Source organism: Rhipicephalus microplus, unplaced genomic scaffold (genome assembly GCF_043290135.1).
Source record: "Rhipicephalus microplus isolate Deutch F79 unplaced genomic scaffold, USDA_Rmic scaffold_20, whole genome shotgun sequence".
Taxonomy (NCBI): Eukaryota; Metazoa; Arthropoda; class Arachnida; order Ixodida; family Ixodidae; genus Rhipicephalus; species Rhipicephalus microplus.
In genome coordinates, this window is record NW_027464593.1 from 9,553,775 (window position 1) to 9,573,979 (window position 20,205).

General features: G+C 46.8%; 2 protein-coding genes across 12 annotated transcripts in view; one reads left to right on the forward strand and one right to left on the reverse strand.

Moving 5' to 3' along the window:
* The first annotated feature begins 7,899 nt into the window (after positions 1 to 7,899).
* Positions 7,900 to 12,061, forward strand: LOC142785280 (uncharacterized). Its single transcript, XM_075883733.1, has 2 exons — positions 7,900 to 8,151; positions 9,139 to 12,061. The coding sequence occupies exons 1-2, from the start codon at positions 8,009 to 8,011 to the stop codon at positions 10,148 to 10,150; spliced, it is 1,155 nt and encodes a 384-aa protein (XP_075739848.1). The 5' UTR covers positions 7,900 to 8,008; the 3' UTR covers positions 10,151 to 12,061.
* Positions 10,388 to 20,205, reverse strand: part of LOC119180831 (rho GTPase-activating protein 190-like) — a 155,265-nt gene continuing 145,447 nt past the window's right edge. For all 11 annotated transcript variants that reach the window (XM_075883732.1, XM_075883730.1, XM_075883731.1 and 8 more), the window contains one exon: positions 10,388 to 19,685. In XM_075883732.1, coding sequence (XP_075739847.1) covers positions 19,487 to 19,685 — 199 coding nt within the window. In that variant the 3' untranslated portion in view covers positions 10,388 to 19,486. The remainder of the gene's footprint in view (positions 19,686 to 20,205) is intronic.

The window sequence follows — 20,205 nt, forward strand, 5'->3', positions numbered from 1 at the left end:
CAATATGCATTACTTCTCCAAGTGTGTCAGGCGTATAGCCTGCTATGCAGCCGCCTAGAATAGGGTTAATTGAAGGACTCATTGAAGAAGAGATACAAGCTAGTTTTCTTTTTGCACCAGCACAAAATAGCACATCGGCACTACTGCCGCGTGCTCCACATAGCACCACTCAGTTAATAGACAAACGCCACGTTGAAAAATAGCAATGGGCCAAGTGCATGGTTTAACCCACCAACCTCAAGACTGAAAGATTCGTTACACAGGCCGTACAGACAACAGCATAGAGGCTTTCACTTGCCGCCTTCGCGCTCGCGATGATCAAGAGTTGCAATTTGGAATATCTGTGCACCGGGCCCCAGTGCATAAACCGGGTTTTCAGCAAAAATATGTCGCTTCTTTTAATCAAAATATGCCGGAGGGACAATGCCTGGTGATCGAATGCTTGGTAGTCTGTATAGGAATTCCTGTAACTGCGTTGATACCGGCATATTGTACACCATTCTATAGAAGCTGCAGCGGAGCTTAACACTCGTGAACCATGAAAAAGCGCAGACAAAGAACAAGTACTCCCACGTGCGAACTTAGTTTTAAAAATGTTGGAGTGATTTCCTTTTTTTTTTGAGTATCATTCCTAGAAGTCATGCGTGGCGAATAAATATTTGTAGACTTTTAACCTAAATATATGCGACTAACAACAGTCTCATACTTCTGCTATATACTGAAAATATACTAGAATTAGAAGACTTTCAAAGAAAAGAAGCTATCGCATACAGTGCACGCCTTTTTATAGTAGATGCACGTTACGTACGACATTGCGACCACTACCAATTCCCTCTCGGAGTGAAACTGTGCGTGCTTGTGTGCGTGTGTCTGTAGAAGATGTTAAGATCGGCCTCTCCCTGGCTGGGCACCGCTTGGAAGCGGGGGTCGATTGCAGCTAAGCCTACCCTGATTTGTTCCGGATCAACGCTCTCGAGGTGCGCCAAAAGCGGCGACAACACGAAAGTCATACTTCGAATTCTTTAGGGCTGTTGGCTCTCCTCGTCAAAAACTCTTTGGACACGCCTGGCTGACTGACTACCTAGGAAGAGCTGTTTGAAGTCGAGGCTGCTTGATTTGTTCGACGTGCCACGAGACGCGCTGAACAATTAGCCGAGAGCTTGGGATTCGTCGTCAGGTATGTTTCCCGCACTCTGTGGTGCTAGCCTGCCTAGCGCTGCAGACCCTATTCTGCACGTGCGATGCAATGTTATTGCACTGTGCTGTGTTGTGCGTATTATTGCACTGTGACCTACGTTGTGTTTCTCTGTCATCGTGTGACGAACTGAACGTGCGTCCTCTCTCTTTTCTGGGTTGAAAAGAAGGCAGTGTTTGACTTTCTCCCTCTTTCACCCTCTTTCGTTTTTTATTCCTTATTCGCTGCGCCCTGCGCTCCCTGCTGGGCTGCAGAAATTAGGTGCCTTCTTCTAACCACTACCCCCCTCCCCTCCCCCATTTGGCGGACGGAGATGAAGACGACTGCCCTGAACTGAATGGACATGTTGTCTGTCAGTTTACAGTGGTCTGCAAGGCGGCTTTCCTGTAAGGTTTGCTTTCCAACCAAAAACTCTCGTTCACAGACTACTTTTCTTTTTCATTTTGAGCCCGCGAGTACAACAAAATGTCACCTCTCCAAATTCCATCGAAGGCACGCGAGCACAGCAAGATCTCAAAAAGGGGAACGGCAAAAACGAAATGAGCGAGAAAAGCAGTCAGTGAACGAGAGTTCTTGGTTGAAAAACTAACCTTTCAGAAAAGCTGCCTTGCAGATTATTGCAAACTGTCCATTGTTTTCTCCTGCAGAGAATTTTAGGAAGACCAGGGCGTAAAACGCGAGCACCTAGACGCTCTGAACCAGCTCTCAGAAGCTCCCATCAAGCTTCCATGATGCTACCTTTAGTGTGTAAATAGTGTATATAAACGTTGCTCTTATCAGCCCCGGCTACTCTGCTTGACTTCTACCTTAGACTTGGCTAGCTCCTTCGAATACATCACGAGCAAGCAAAAGGGCACGGAATTGAACAGGCGAAAATGTGCAACATCACATCGCTTTTATTACGCGACATATTCGTTCTCCGCTGCATTCGCCCGCTCGTGTCCGCAGATAACGTTCTAATTTTCATATCGACGACACACCGTTGATTGCGGTCACGTCATTGAATATCAATTTAACAGCGGTTGCATTATTTATTTGCAAATTACTTCACCATTAAGTATGGGGAAGTAATTCATTACTTGGCCACCTGAGGAGCTTTCTAACTTGGCTTACTTTTTTATCAAGACCTGAATATATTGTTAAGATTTCTTTGGTTGATTCTGAGCATTATCTTCACAACGGAAGTACATACCCATTGTCCGCAACAATTATTATTCAACTTTTCCAGTGCCAGTAGGTCCGTTCAAGTTATGTGATGAAAACATGTTTGCTGGACTACGTCATATATGACATGTCGCTCAAGTGTCTGTCTCCGCATTATTGACGAATCCAGCCGTCTTTTGTAAACTTTTTGCTGGCATGTTTTTTTAAATTTTATTTTGTTCTTTTTAAAACTTGTGGCCTCAGACAAGCTTATTACGCCTCTGCTCACCACTTATATAGCGTTGTTACACGCGGCGACTGGGCCGACGGGGCAGAGCGGCGTTCTTTGTTCGTCAGACAAGTCACCAAAGGGCTGCCAGCCTGCTGTCCGCCGTGTTTTGTCCATCTTAGCCGGGAAGTGAGGTGGCATTCCGACACCATAAGACGTTCGACGAGACGACCACAGTGGTTTCTTGGTGTCACAGGTGCAGTGTGGTGGCCACGCCCCAATCAAAGACGTTGACTTGAGCGAGTGTGAGCGGCACCATCAGAAATGGTGTGTCCCCCCCCGTCATTCAACAGCTCCTTCTGGACCCATTCCCTGATTTAGTCAAAACGCACACTTTATAATGAGCCACCCAGCTCATTCGCAAGAGATCTCTCGCCCTGTCTGTACAGAATGTAATAAATCCTCTGTTAAGTTTGCCATCCTACTCCTGAGTGCACATGCGTTTTCTTTTCTGTCTCTCTACAACCCCTTCCTTGCCCCTATTTCCTCCCCCCCCCCCCCCAGTACTGGGCAGCAAACCGGATGCCAAGATCTGGTTAATCTCCCAGCCTTCCTTTCTCTCTCTTGCCATCTTACTGCCTTGGCATCTTCATCCCGGATATCTGATGCCTGAAAAGGCCGGTACCAACGGAGGTTAAAGAATGAAACAGACGGTGAATATTTTTTGCAGCATGTTGAGACGCTGCATATGAGTGGTCATGGAATGGAATGAAAAAACTTTATTTTATAAGTGGTCATCCTCGAAAATTATCAACTTTAACACCACGGACAGGTGATAATATACCCTGAGTAGGTTCGAGCCTGTATCATGCCTCGACGCTTTTAATCTCCACTAAACGTCTTCCTTTCGATTTCATCCTTCGGGGCTTTGTGTAGTTCTTCACCTAACGCGCTGCATTCGTGCTGCACTGCTACCACTTCATTTCTTCTGTGCGTACGCCCTGTTTTGGGCACGATCATGGGCTGCCATCGTCGACTGATAATGATGCCGTTTTGCATCCATATGAATATTCGAATAGTGCTACGGTGAACTCGCACGCATCAACACGCTGGGCCAGCACATTCATCGTCGTATGACCATAATCATTGCTAATTACGACATTGAAAACCAGCAAAAATTGCTCTTAAGCCTAAGATGGCAGCGTCTATGCTTTACTGTAACTGTTACATTTATTTTTTTGTCAATTTGTCCAATATGTCATTTCATGCAGCGGCCGCGGAACTTGTGCCGCTGTTCATAGTGGTACTCGCGGCCTCTGAAGCTGGATGAAGATAACTAGGAAGTCTGGTTTTTACTGGCTACATAAAATGTGAAGCGAAGCTATAAATCAGGGTGAAAAATAAAAAGACAAATCTGTGAAAAGTCAGTATTGGCGCATAAATGGCGCACCGATTGCGCCGATGAAAATAATCGGCGGTGGCAGTACGCCGATCAGTTCTAAAGTCCCTGAAAAATAAATCTGTTCGCGTCGGCGGCGCGGCGAAAACTCTCGGCGGCGGCGCGCCGACCAGTCGGCGCACACATACATCTATCTATCTATCTATCTATCTATCTATCTATCTATCTATCTATCTATCTATCTATCTATCTATCTATCTATCTATCTATCTATCTATCTATCTATCTATCTATCTATCTATCTATCTATCCGCCTACGACTTTAACTCTCCTGGCCGTTTCGCTAATGGTATCGATAGCAAACTTTGTATGGCATAACATGACTGTATAAAGAACATATTTCCCTAGTCACAACATTAAAATCATGACATGTATCTAATGAATGTCATGATTTACCTTTCATGGTCCCGACGCTCATGCGGTGATTTCATTCACATGACATGTTGCAAAACTGGTGTGGTATGACGTGATTGCATGGCGAACACAAGTGAGATACCCTAACATGAAAATCATGAGATGCGTGTCATGTAACAACATGACTACATGCCACGTTCATGATGCGCTGGCGGCCGTTTTGCAAGCTTCATTTATATCAAATTTGGTATGACGGGACGTGAATGGATAACGAAGGTATGATACTGGTGCAAACATAATAAACATAATATGCGTGTTATGTAACATGACTACACGCTACGCTCATGATGCACTCGCGGCCGTTTCACTTGCTTCACATATATCAAACTCAGTATTACGCGACGCTAACGGATGACATAGGTAAACATACAAACATGATAATCACGACATGAGTGTCATGTAACAACGTATGACTACATGACAAAGTCATGATGCCCTCTCGACCGTTTCGCTAGCTTCACATATGCCAAATTTGGTATTACGTGACGTCAATGAATGACGAAGGTATGTGACTAGTGCAAACATGACAATCATGAGATGCGTGTCATGTGAGAACATGACTAGTTGCCGCAGTCAAGGCGCCAATACATTTCGACGTGACGCGATGTGCGTGCTCGCCGGCGTTCATTTGGTCGCGTCACGCCGGCGTTGCCACACCAGGCGCCGGTCCTACCATATGGATGGATGGATTGATGTGGCTGTACCACAGAACACGCTGTACCCTTTAGATCGGGCGGCGGCTAACGCCACCTAGCCGTAATACTTAGTGAACCAACACCTAAAATTATCCCCCCCCCCCCCTTAAAATAGTGAAGTTGAGGTCTGGTACTTTGCAGTGAAGGGTTTAGTTTTTAATTTTAAGTTTCAGCGCGTATGGCGTCCCTCCGTCACGAAAAGAGGGAGACGCAAATGCAGCATGTCGCATTTCGCACTGGTTGCCGTCGGGCCGCGCCGATGGATGCTCGTCACGCGTTTTACTAACGTAGCGCCGCTGTGCCCAGCGTGCGCGCGCGTCAACGCTACATTCCTTCTTGTCCGACCGCACTGCCACAGTTGGTCTCGGCTCCATCCGATCACATGTTATCAGGGTTCCGAACAAGCGCACCCCGCAAGGCTCAGCGATTTCCCCGCTACTCTTTAATGTAGCTATGGTTGGCCTGGCACATGAACTCCACCGCATCGATGGCATGCATCACGCAATGTATGCGGACGATATCACCATCTGGGCCACGCGGGGATCCCTTGGAGAAAAAGAATATAACCTGCAGCAGGCAGCCACATGCGTCGAACAATACGCGCAGGCACGAGGCCTGGCCTGTGCAACAGAAAAATCGGAGCTTCTACGAATTTATCGACGCAAGCTCCCACCATCGGCGCAGAACAACCAAGGCTCCCGCCTCCAGGTCGTCCTTGCTGGCAAACAAATCCCAGAGAAATCCACCATTCGAATATTAGGCATGTGGGTACAGTCGAACCACCATGTGAATCGCACACTTTCCCTTCTCCGCACCACTACACTACAAGTGGCCCGAATGATATCTCGGGTAGCCACTCGTCGCATGGCATGCGCGAGGAGGACACCCTGAAACTCATACGTAGCCTCGTGGTCAGTAGGGTGACATACAGTTTGCCCTACCAACGCCTCACCAAAAGCGAACAGGGCCAAGTAGACGCAATGCTCCGCAAGGCCTACAAAGCGGCACTCAAGCTATCACCGGGTACTCCTTCTAGCAAGCTCCTCGCATTGGGCCTACACAACACCTTTGAAGAACTCTGTGAAGCGCAACTCGCCACACAACTGCAACGGCTCACGCAAACACCTACAGGCCGTGACCTGCTCCTACGCCTTGGCTAAATCAGGCAGTTTCACGACGCAGCTCGTCGCAAGCCCATTCCGGACTAACTTCGTGCCACTTATAAGGTCGCTCCCATCCCCCGCAATATGGATCCCCGACTACATCAGGGCTGGAGGGAAGCCAGAGTGGAAGCCCTCGAGCGAACTTATGCACACAAAAACACTACGTACTATGTTGACGCCGCCAACTACGACCATGCAAACAATAAGGCTGTAGCCACAGTCGTGGACCACACACTCACAGAACGTACCAGCGCTTCTGTGCGGTAGAAACTGCCATCGCGCTCGCTCTCGCCCTCGGCTACAGTCAACGAAGGTCGCTGACAGTTCTCACGGACTCTCAAGCAGCTTGTACCTACAGGGGCGCATCAGCCAACCCGCTCTCAACGTCATCCTGAGCGTTACAGACACTGGCGAGCACTCCATTACACATCCACTCAAAATTTGGCATCGGATTATATGGACTCCGGGCCACATGGGACGGGAGGGGAATCAGGCAGCAGATAGGGTAGCTTGAGGGTATGCGAGCCGAGCACCTTCCAACTCCGCCCCTGAGGAACTCGTTCCGGTCCCTTGCGACTATTCGGCCATCCTAAACCATTACAGAGGACTTAGGAAAGCTTATTCGCTACCACACCGAACACTAAATAAAGGGGAATCGGTGAGCTGGAGGCAAATTTAAACCGGCACGTTTCCAAATTTGCACATCCTGAGTAAAATGCACCCCTCGGCATACACTCCTCTCTGCCCATGGCGTTCAGCTAAAGCCACTCTGTACCACGTCACGTGGGAGTGTCAGGCCATTACAGCTACAACCAGTGCAAAATCCAACAGCGGAGCGATGGGAGGAGCTGCTGGCCAGCGAGAACCTGGAAGATCAGTTGAGTCTGATCAACCGGGCCCGCAGAGCGGCTGCTGCAAGCAGAGCCCTGCACTAAGCCCCCCCCCCCCCCCCCCCCCGCAAGCCAAGCATCTTCGACTACTCGGAGCTTCTCCGCAGAAAATTTCATGTAAATAAATAAATAAATACGTTTTCACCATCAACGATACATTGGAGTATATTGGGCCCTTCATGATGCGCTCGTGGCCGTTTTCTTGCTCCACACGTAACAAATTTAGTTTTACAGGACGCAAATGGATGACGAAATATATGACTGGTGCAAACATAATCCTGACACCCTTGTCATGCAAGAACATGACAACATACCACGTTCATAGTGTGCTCGCGGTCGTTTCGCTAGCTCTACATATACTAAATTTGTTATCACGTAACGTGAATAGATGACGAATGTAAACGACGCATCCAAACACGATAATCATGACACGGAAGTCATGTACGGTATCATTTACCTCCACCTCGTAACGTTGTGCAGATTTTAAAGTGGCATATCAACCTTACTCATTCGTGCTTTTCACATAATCGATTCCCACCGTACGTGAGATCTGCCATTTTTTTTTCTATTATTGAAATGCTCAGCACACATTTAGTGCCGTTTTAATTCCACGCCCTTTTTACCCTCACATGGGGTATCCGTCTGCGTGAACAGTAGCCATGCATGCATGCACTCGCTGTTACTCCCCTAAAGGAGTAATGGTTGTGAAAACTTTGTTAGCCCTCAAAAAGGACTATTATTTTTCTATTTAAGCTTTTTCTTTACTCCCTCATGGGGATACGCGTCTGCACATGCATGAACGCGCATCTGGCACGTACTCATGGCGGCACGTGGAAACACGTATCTGACGCCAAAAAGGACGAAGCGACTGGCCATTGCAGCCATGGAGGCCGCCACGCTATCCCCGCTTCGTGAAGACGACGCCGACCGCCAGCCCTGCCAGGAGAGACAGGACAATGCGCGGTAGGCTAAACTAGACAACTGCTGCACTAATAGGCGCGCTGGCGAAACAAGCGGCTATGGTGGCTAGAGGGCCACCATAAAGCGGCGGCCAGGCATGCGTCACTTTTCCAGCGCTCGAACAGTTCGTACACCTTAGCTTATGTGAATCTTAAAGGGAAAAGAGAAAAGTGAGTCCCGTAACTGTCTGCATCAGAGTGCGACACCTCAACAGTAGCTCACAAGGGATGGGGGCAAGGAGATTAAAAGGATAGGACTAAAATGTATATATATAGAGAGAGGACGGAGAGAGCGAGGCGCAGGGACCACGAGCGACGGAAGAGGAGATAGGAAAGATGGACACGGTCGCGGGAGTCCGGGGACGGGGCACCACTAGGCGAGAGCTCTTGCCGGCGTCAGGAGATGGCGTAGGGCGAGCTCAGTCGGCCAGAGCTGCGCTGTCGTCGGAGACCGCGGGGGCACAACCGGTCGGCACGAAATACAGCGAGCGAGTCCGTACACCTTAGCATCACTGCTGCCACATAGTCAACGAAGGCTTGCAGGGCACTGCCGTGATCCTATCTGGGCTGTTAATACGCGCCACACCCAGAACCACACTGCCGATGCTGCCATAAGCTTTTGTACCCCGTCCAGAAAGTAGAACCCTCTCTCTGCAAAAAGCCTACAAACCCCTTCACAGGTGAGGAAACACCTTTCTGGACTGTGGCATGAGAGTACAAAGATTGATGTTAGTGCCTCGGCAGTGCGCTTTTTTTTCGGGGGGGGGGGGGGGGGTGTCATGTCTATTTACCACAGCAAAGAGCGGACACAGGCAGTGCTCAGGAACCGTCCTGCGAAAAGGCCTAGAGCTGCAGTGTCATGATGTGGTATAGCTAACACTCGTCATGTCACATTTTCCCCCTTCGAAAGCCACAGAAGTCCGCATTCGTCGTACTTTATCGAATTTCGTGGGTGCACATATTTCGTCATTTATGCGACGCATTCGTGCAGCAACGACCCGTTCAAGACTCCGTGCTCCACCACAACTGGTACCGCCGGCGCCGGTGACGAGTATGGTAGGTGCACGGTGCCGGGCCAGCTGCCGTGGCCCTCCTCCGGCATGGGCGGCGACGTGGCGGCCGACCAGTCGCGGGCTGGGAGCGACATCAGCCAGTCCACGGAGTACCTGACACCGGCCGGCTCACTCCTGTCGCTCGACTTCTGTTCCACGTTCGACATCTTTCCTTGGGAGGAGGAAGACGCCGAGAACGAGCAAATCCCTCTACGGCCACGTTCGGCCGATACGTCGACGAGTCACGCAAGCATTCTCTCCCAAACGTCCAAGACGGCCGGCGAGAAAGAGGACGAGCAGCATCCCGCGGCGCGCATCCTGGACGTGAGCAGCCAGCGCGTCGACTACCGCACCACGCCCAGTACCACGTCGCTCCTGAGCAGCACGTCGTCGACCAGGTCCACTCAGAAGGACTACATCGCGCAGGGCTACCAAAGCCTAAGCAACAGTGACAGCAGCGACCGCTTTTCCGACGGCACGACCACCACCAGCGGCAGCAGCTATGTCCAAAGCACGAGTCCCACTTCACCACGGACGCCCGTTCGCGTGGTCGATCCATCCGTGCTGTCCACGAGCAAGCTGCTGAAGCCGTGGCTTGAGGACCCGCTGGAGCCGCGAATCGAGCAGCGACCGCGGCCGACGTGGGTACGCCCATGGGCCGGACTGTGCGTGCGTCTGCAGCGTCTGCTCAAGTGCCGCCGCGACCCGACGGGACGCCGCCGCCGGACAGGGGGGCGGTGGTACTTTGGACGTCAACGACGCAACGCAGCAACCAACACGACGCCGTGTAGGGTTGGGCAGCAGGAGGGCCTTGGTCGCAATGCCGACGACGTCTTCAACGTCAGCTCGGACGACTTCTACACGGGCGGCACCCGGTGGTGGGACGTTTGCAGGATCTACCAGCGGTGCGTCTCCTACCTGCATGGCCTCTGGTGCAGGCGCAGCCTGTAGGAGTTCAGGCACAGTGGCAATGCCGGGTAGGGCGTCTTCGACCGCAGTCAAACTTCCAACGGCCACGTAACAGTGGGTCAAAAATGCCAGAGTGGCTGTGCGATGCTGTTCAGATGCATCTCAAACCTACCTGGCAGTCCTCCTGGCCTCGCTTCCGAGCCATTTTTTTTTTGTTGACATATATAACAAAGGTGTTCTTGTTTTCTTGTTGAAAAGTGAACACAGGTTGGTCTCCTCTCCTAGCTCTATATTTCACTTTTATTTTTTCTTTTACATCACTCACAAACACGTCTCTGGGCACAAAGCACGTGCCATATGATACACACTCTCCATCGTCCAATCCCCCAGTCTGATCTTCGCCCGCAGAGGAGGTGTAGCCCACCACGCGCGAAGGCTTTCCAGGGAAACCAGGAAAAACATACACACAGCTTCTAGACACACACGCACATACATACAAACACACACAGGCATGCTACGCTTTTTTTTCGGCTACGAGTGGTGGTCACACAACACAGTCCTTTGTATCACCATTCTAGCACAACTCCCCTCCTCTTGCGGGCACTCCTGATGCGACCTCGAGACAATACAGCACTCGCAGGGCCAAGGCAGAGATAGAGAGACAGATATAGTACGGGGCACCCGTGAAAAAATACTCAAGAATCTTGAAACCTCTGCACCCCTCCCAACTAACCAGGCCCTGGCTTTGTGTTTGGCCCGTTTGTGGCGGCAGTGTGGTGCGCAGGCGCTTGGAAAAACGAGTGACAAAAAGCTGCACCCCATCCTCGGAATACATTTTTTCCATGGCGAGCACCACAGAGTGTGTGGCAGCACAAGCAATGCATGCACTGGCACAGCTGCATTTTCCGAGTATGAAAACGATCGCAATAAAACTTTGACAGTTCCCGCAAGATGAGTGACGAAAATTATAAATGCGTCTCCAAGGCATGCTAAAATGCGTGGTAAAATAACGTCTAGTTAGCTACACATGAAGGTGCCATGGAGAGTTTTCTTAGAGGAAGCAACTAACATAGGGTCATTTAGGAACCATTATGCTCGAATACGAACACGATCAGCACAGTCGCACGCTTCTCAAGCTCCTACGACTGCAATCTGGACGGCCTGTCCTTGGAGTAGGTTGGTTGAATCGGTGTGGAACTCGGCAAAGAAGCTGTTACAACGAACAGTTTCACTAACCTTATTTTCAAAATTTTCATAGATGTATTTACATTAACATTCCTCCTGAACTTGCAAGTTTGCTTCGAAGTTAGACAGTGGAATGTTACAATGCAGTACATGGTCCTCCTGCTTGGCCTGCTTTCTATTACTTCCACCTAAATTATTAGATAATGCTTCGGTGGTTTAGCCATTGCAATTGCACATTAATGCACATAAAGAGCCAATGCTGATCAATGTGGAAATCTATGCAGATTCACGTACACTAATACAGGACGTACAATAAAACTCAAACAGCTCACAGTGGTAAGACTCGAAATAACTTGATTTTTGTTTCACTCTCCATATGCAATGTATGTAAATAAACTGGACTGTCCTCAAGACTGTACCTCTAGTTGAAAGTGTCACCATCAATGCAAACTATGCAAATGATAATGCAGGCTAGCTACTAATATGGAGCTACACATCTAGCACCATTCTCAGTAATAGTGGCTGCATTGCATTTCTCAATCCTGCCAAGGCAGACCTTGCTGATTAGCCTTAACAACAAATTGTGGAAGCGAATGACAAGGTTCAATAGCAATTAGCACAGATAAACTGTCTGCTGATGGCAGCAACCGACAGTTTAATCTCCAAGATGACTTAGGCAAGATCACTGGGATGCCTTTACAATAAAATATAATATGAGAAAATAGGCTATCGAGCTTTGTGCAAGAGCTATGACTTGAAGAAGACTCCTGAACAAAGGTGACCAGTGCAATTTTGCCTACTTCAATGCTTCACAAAGTTATGAAGCCTCTGCCTTAGTGAAGAATGGACAGTCAATGAGTGGGTGTCAGGAGAATATCGACATGCTGGATAAGTACATTGGACATTACGAAATAATTTGCTGGCAGCAGGCTTTGGTTTTATCTTTTAAAACAGGATTCCGCTGCATAAGCCTTCATGAAAATTGAAACAAAAATTCAGAGAAACCTCAGCTTGAACATGCCGGCAGAGTAATCGTGCACACAAGCCATCAACAGATACACTCAACTGACAGTGGGCAGCAGTGTTGTACGCCTTGTACATGACCCATCAACATAACCCGTATATCTACATAGTTGCTTCCCTCTGACGAGTTGGTGAGTCATGCGCACTGCCCTACAAGTATGCGACCAACATGGGCAAGGTTTCAGGCATTTGAAAGTCACAACTGCGAAGAGATTCGAGCCTGAAAACGCAGTACTGTGCTCAAGGTTCAAGTTGAAAGAAACAAGTTGAGGTGTGGTCCTAACGAGATAGAATATCGTATGACGAGAGCCCTCTTTGCAGTGCCAGAGATATACTACAGAAGCTATGTGCCTCAGGAGTCGCACCTTTAATTTCCTATACAGCAGCACAAGTTGTGTAATCGAACCAATTTTCAATATAGGTCAAGCCTCACTTCAAAAGCTTTATTGAGGAGTCAAGTAATGATCGATGAATGTGTCTTTGCAAACAGCCTGCCAATATTACGTGACGTCTATTACTTAATGTGGGGCACTCAGCTAGATTGTAAAAAAAGAGCAAATTTTGGCGGTAACTAGAAAGAAGAAAACAATCTTTCATTCACTTTCAAAGTAAAAAAACTTAATGTGGCGGAGTACATAAATGGTCAGTCAGCTTTTGAAGCTGGGTTCACATGCAGTGCAACTGTGGCCCAAGATGCTAATGTAGCTACAAACACAACAAGAACGATGCTGGACAGAAGTCTGGACTGTATTGTAAAAGCACCCGTTAGAACCTTTACCAGGCAATGCCAACATTCTGAGCCTTCCAGCTGAAGACAAGGATTCCGTTATGCCAAAGTTACAGCGGCGTGAAAGCTGAAGCAGCATGGACAGAGAGGAAATAAATATTCCTTCTGAAAAATTCAAAAATATGCAGGCAATAAATCTTACAGCCAAAAGTATGTAAATGAGGCATGCCATTTGGTTTGAAACAGTGCTAAGCTGCGCTAATTGGTATGAATGCACAATAATGTACATCTGAAAAATATGAGAGACAAAAAGGAATAGCTGCATAGGCCGAATGCTGAGTGCTGGCTGAAACATTTATTGCGCATTGTGCTTCCACAGTTTTCAACACCACCATTTTATATCATCACAGGGGGAAAATCCAGCAAAAAATTGCGGAAGCTGCCTACATCAGAGCTCTGGCAGATGCACGCGTCGCCCAGGCCACGAATGTTTTGTTTGTCAAAGAGCTCAGCCATCTGCACTTTCACAGATAGTGAATTTGTAACTTCTTTTCAAACCGGCCCCTCATGTAGATGTGGTATGCAGATTTGTTATTTAAGCGTAGGTTATGCGGAATAAGTGTTCCAGTTGGCAGTCAGCATTTGTCATGTAGTTCTTCCCTTTCGTTTTTTTCTCTCTTTTCATTGTTTATTATACTATTTGGCTAGTGTCATAAGCGCAGTATCCTGAGGCGAATAAAAAATGCCTTTTCATTCTGCATGGCAGAGCTTAGTAGCAACGACAAAGTCACATCTGAGGAAAGATCACCTACATCAGTTATATTAGATATTTGCTGCAACCAAAGATGGCAATATAAAAAAGTGTGATTTTTAAACTTCATCTGATAGTTCATTGTACGAAAGTACAACACTATAAGACTAAATCCTATTCATCCATTTTGGTTTTCTCTACAATCGAGCCTCCTTGCTGCACCGCACCAACAAAAAACAATGGAACAGCCCCTATTTATGCAGTAGAATGAAGAAAAACAATACAGGAAGAAGACGGCATGGCACTGCAGCATAAGCTATGTAATTGATTGATATGTGGAGTTTAATGTCCCAAAACCACCACATTATTATTAGAGACACTGCAGTGGAGGGCTCCGAAAATTTCGACCACCTGGGGTTCTTTAAAAACATGTACCCAAATCTGGGCACTAGGGCCTACAGAATTCTGCCTCCATCGAAAATGCAGCCACTGCAGCCGGGATTTGATTCCGCGACCTGCGGGTCAGCAGCCGAGTACCTTGGCCACTAGACTACTGCGGCGGGGCCGCAAGCTATGTAGCTTTGGCACTGTTGTACTAGTAACAGATGAAGCACGGTGGCATTCACACAGTGCTAAAGTATTAACGAACTAAATGCAGGAACATTACGCAAAATTCTTCAAGCCAATAACGCAGCCGCACCACCAACTTCCACACAAATTTTCTGCACCAATGAAAAAAAAAAAACCTCTGTAAGCAAAGAATGCATGTGGCTGCAGTCCTGAAAGTAAGTTTTATGGGCCTAACCGTTTAATCTAGAAAACGGGGAAAACAGCACTGTTTGCTAAAGCCAGTTATACCTCCAGCAAGCTTGAATTCCATCTTTGGCCCAATGAAATGAGGAGGCAAGAACAATGAAAGTGAAAGTGCATCAACTGAAGAGACAAAAAGAATTTTTCAGCATGATCTGGAAGTGGCTATCGCAAAATAGGTATTGCACAGCTGCTTCTTGCACCACACACTGCATTAACGGCAAAACATGATTCCACGAGATGGTGCTTGGAATTGCACTACGATAACTAATTTTCAATCTATAAATGGTTTTCCACGAATATCAAGAAATGACGCATGTTTGTGCACCAACGATAACAGTGCCATACCAAAAGCACAGGACGTCATGAAAAGAACATTTGGCTATCTGCCTATGTGATAGCTCTTCTACGCATTGCTCGGTGCTTTTGCTTGATTGACGATTACATAAATGTCACCTTGCTAACGCTGATTAATTCATAGGTGAACTCCAACAGTCGGCAAGCAAACCATAGGAGTGAAACACACTGGACTGAGACAACTTTAGGAAGCCCAATAAAACTTCATTTGGGCCTAGTTGGTACATAGAAAAAACACAACATGTCCTGTCTTTTCTATTTAGGGCATCTTGTGTTTCCGTTGCAAATTTTAGTCCAGAAACTTTGGCAAGATTGGCTGTCACTTCGCCTGCAACATTCCTCTGTTTTCATAGCTGCTACAAAAGCGGTAGCGCTTCCAAAATCCTGCCTGCCTAGAAACCCGATCCACCTTACAAGGATTTGACAAACTGGTTTCAACAGAAAGCACAGTGCTCAAAGGCTTTCCGACATTCAGAACACCAGTGCACGCAGGAAGTGAAAGCCCTCCATGGCACCATATGCAGAGCTCTACAAAGAATGCTGCCAAAAAAGTTTCCAAGTTTTGATTTGAACGAATGAACACTTTCAAACAGTGACCACTTGAAACACACTGCTGAGATTTGTGGTGTGGTGTCGTACAGCATTTCCATGTCCGCTATTTCATGTCATGCAACGACTGCACTTTCAGTCCTGTCCAATAAACCTTTCAGGTGGTTACTGTACAAAGCAGATGACCCTCATTGTCACTATGATGCACTTATTCATGATTCAAATGCTTCCAGGATTGACAACACTGCAGAAAACAAGTTGGAGGTACATTCAATATGGGTATCTAGTCATGTTATTGCTGCCAGTGAACCGCTCATTCACATGCACAGTAGCAGACTGATTCTTGTGATTCCGATCCCTCTGACTTTGCAAGTCATGCTAGGAAATGTAATTAAAAAAAGTAATTAAAAATGCTTTGTGTTGCTTATTCCTTTTGCACTGTACGTGGCACACCTAGAATACTGGCATTGCAAACAATTGCTGCACGATTTATGACACAGTGATGCATAGTCCTTGTACCATTTGACAACAAGGCCTAATTACGAGGTGATATGATTAATTCAATAGCAGACACGCATCCAAAGCAAGACCTCAAATATTTAGCCAGATGCTGCATCAAGGCTGGCAAGCCAGAAGGGCTAGTAATGACGATGCAAGTCGCGAGGTCATGGCACACCATCTCTCTACTTTCCTGTCATCATTGCAGCTGCCTTATGACTACAGAAAGGAAAAAGTTTTTCAAGAATTCATGTAAACCTTTCTTTCTCGTAAGCTAAGTGATCGTACATTGCTTTGGGGCTACTTGACATGCTGCAATTGTAGCAATATATACAATTCCATTTGCAACATTTACTTGGCTAGGTCTCACCACCAATGGTGATTTTGTTTCAGAAGGGCTACAAATTTTATATTTGCAGCTGGCGTGACAAACAGTGCACAATTTTTCAAATGCAATGAAAAAATCAGTGCATTATGACATTGTTAACTGTTCTTAAATCGTAGCAAAGAGCACATGTATCTTGTTATTAAAAACACATTTAAGTCAAAACTCACTTTTTAATGTGGGACAGTGGCCATAACTGAAACAAGTCGACACAATTTTAAAGGGTCAGTCGGCTAGGGGAAATTTTGGTGCGTCCCAAAGGCAATATCACTCCTATCGCTCTACAGAAGAAATTTCCAATCAATTGGTTGCTCACCGCTAACCCTTCCGATGAGAGCAAATGACCGTTTCACCACTGACAGCGAATTTCGCTCTGTTACCACCTTGAAAACCACTGTTTTAGCGTGTCATAAAGTGGCTTTTATTGCAGGATGACATCAACAACTTTTGCTGTGCCACGATGCCCAACACCCCTGTCACAACAGCGAGTTCTGCCATTTCTAACCAGTGCACTTAGAATGTCAGTTTGGCAGCACGTTGCTACACAAAAAGAAAAGCGCACTTTGGAATCGGTGGTAAAGGTGATGGCTGCTCGAATATCACAACAAATATGTACTATTTCAGGCAATATTTGTACAGCAGGACTGTTTAGGCTTTTCGTTGCGCCAAGTAATGCGAACAGAAATTATGATCATGAACCAGCATGTGCTCACTTCATCATCTCCACCTTCTGATTCGCTCAGACACGGCGCCGATTTGTCTGGCGCGGTACGCAATAAATCTTAGGGGCGAGAGATCAAGCTAATTGTTGCAAGCAACACTAATTAAGCGAATTAGTTCAAGTAATACTGATTGGGCTGACTGGCTAAGCCAATACTAAGTCAACACTACTAAGTTAATCCAATCAAGCAACGACTAAGCCAGGTCTATAAAAGTGAAGACCAATTGAACCAGGTCTTACTACATCAGGGCAAACTAAGGCAAGTGTGATTATTTTCAAGTTAATTATGTAGACTAGCACAGCCAAGGTTAATAAAACAACCTAATTAAGTAAAAATTATTACATTATGACTTATTAAGTAATGATAATAAAGCCAAGTATAGTTACGCCTAAGTAAGCCTAGATATTCCAAGACACATTTAGCCCAAGCCTAGCATATCTTAAGCAGGCCTAGCATAATTTGCCAAGCTTAGAGAAACTGGAAGAAACTAGGTCTATTGCAAGTTCCACTGTGCATTTCAGCATTGCACTAGTGCAATATGCCCTCAGTTTTTTAAAGCAATAAAAACCAGCCCTTACATAAACTTTAGCTAAATATGCGGCCATTGCTAGCCATGTGCTCAGCAAGGTGGCTGAGGCAGAAAACTGCCTGAGAGCTAGAACAGCAGACTAGTTTTAGCGGTATAGTATGTTTCGATGCATAACAGTATTCCTCATAACAAAAAACAATAGTTTGCAAGATGTGTTACAAACTCAGCTTCTGATAACTCATTTATGAGCGAGTGTTACCGAGGCCAGATACAGTGAAGTAACAAAGCGAATTCGATGAATGGGGGTGCCGGCATGTGCGCATTGCAAAGAGTGGCACTAAGCGGTCCCATGTTACAGCATGTGAATGACACAAGCAGTGAACTGCATTCCCTCAAAAGTGCACCAAAGTTGGCCCATGTGACAGGGGTGCCGCGAATGCCGTGCTAATGTCAGGTGCAAATGAGGGTCTTGCTGTTCAATAATCAGTCTGCCACTGAACATTTCTTGGCAAACTTTGACAGCAATGTCAATGTTCCATCCACACCAGAACAGCAGGATGATGACACTAACATACACATTGTAGTTTTTATGCCAGCAATGAGTCAAAAAAAGAAAACGCATTCAAAAAAAGAGTAAAGCCCTTTCCTATTGACGCATCAGTACACAAAACACTACGGCACGTTGGCTATCAAAATGACAGTTACGAGTGTGGCACTTAAAAAATAATTTTGAAGATCACGCACTTGTCTACATTTTGTGGCACCATTCCCACATTTTCGGCCACATAGGCATGCTCAATTGAAAGCTGGTAGGACGTTTCCTTATAAAAGTGTGTCTACTGAGTAGATTCTCGCATCGGCAATTACTTTCGAAAAAAGAAATCATTGATAATAATAATAAAAGCTAAAAGTGTATACATTAATGCTGGCATGTCACCACCGTAGTTTTAGGGTGAACCAAGACCAGACGTCACAAGACGAATAATAATAATAATAATAATAATAAAAAAAAAAGCTGGCAATCATTACACCACCCACTTAGAAGTTATGAATGTCGTGTAGCAAGTGGCTTTGATTTTGTTTGAGGCAACACCTAGGCCCAATGAAACATATTAAGAGACAAGCTTTTGACAACCACCGTCTTCGGTCGCACTAAAGATTGTTTGAGGCAAGTGTACGAGGAGGAAACGCAAGAGAAAGGTACGAAAACCTGAAGACAGTGGGAGTTGAAGACAACCGAAGAGTGGGCTGCTTTGTTCAACAGTCAGAAGCCCCACGAGCACGAGTCCCTTTCCCCCCTTTCCTGTCGCTAAAAGAAACTGCTTGCACTGTACAAAAGACTTTGGACACAGAAGCAATGCTGGGAAGAAAAAACTAGTGACGGGAACAAATGTACATGGGACCTTTGAGGAATAAAAATGTACAAATATCACAGGGTCGTGCCGAGGAAAGTAAAAAAAAGGGGGGTATTAAAAAAAGAAAAAAAAGAAAACCTCGGCCCCCCCCCAGCTCCGGCACAGTGCCTTACCGCACAGCCTCAGTGTCAAATCAACGAATAAATTAAAAGCGCCGCCACAGACGTGCACGCACGTATACACACTCGTGCACAGACAGCACTCAACGACGTTGGCCACACGAGATTCTTGAAGACAGCACTCCTTAGACGTAGCGGCAGCAGCCAGGTCGGCACAAGATGGGGCCACGGGAGGAATGCCACGTCGAACGTGCTGCAACGTTCGGCTGGTCAGACCCGAGACCAGCGAGCGCCAGAGTAGTAATGGTAGCAGCAATGATAGCAGCGGTGGCGACGGCGAAGATGAAAAAACAAAAACAAATGGTCGGTCAGACGCTGAGTACCTCGTCCTGGTCACAGAAGAGAAAGCGGAACTGGTCGATCATGGTCTGCACAGCGTCCTCAAGATGTGGCCGCACTCTCTCAAACACACCCATGTCGCTGAACTCGAGTGGCAGCAGTGTGGGCCACCAGCAGATGGCCAGGTTTTTGCTGTCCATGCTGTTCAGGCGGCAGTTCTCAGCCACTCTGGGAACAACAAGACAGCAGCCATTCATGGTATGAAACCCACCAAGACAGAGGGACAAAGAGGAAGGCAGGGAAATTAACCAGACAGCCGGTTCGCTAACCAGCACTGGGGGGGGCGGGGGGTCAATAGGGGCAAGATGAATCCCATCAATGTTTCCACGGCAAGTACACTAAACCTCGTTATAATGAAGTTGAAGCGGAGCCACAATTATTTTGTTATATCCATTATTTCGTTATATCGATTATAACAGTTGGCGGCAATGTGTGCTCAGATGGGCTCACACCTATAAGCATGCAAAGAAGGAAACCGCCTTGCGGTCCAATGTACTGCTACGGGCGTGCAACAGAAAATGAATACAGTCGAACCTCAATTCGAACACGCTTAATTCGAACTTCCGGTTAATTTGAACTCATGCTGAGGTCCCGTGAATGCTATGTGTATTCCAATGAGCGAAAACACCCTGTAATTCAAATGCACAATCACTTGCGACGGTTAATTCAAACATAACGCGCTACAAAA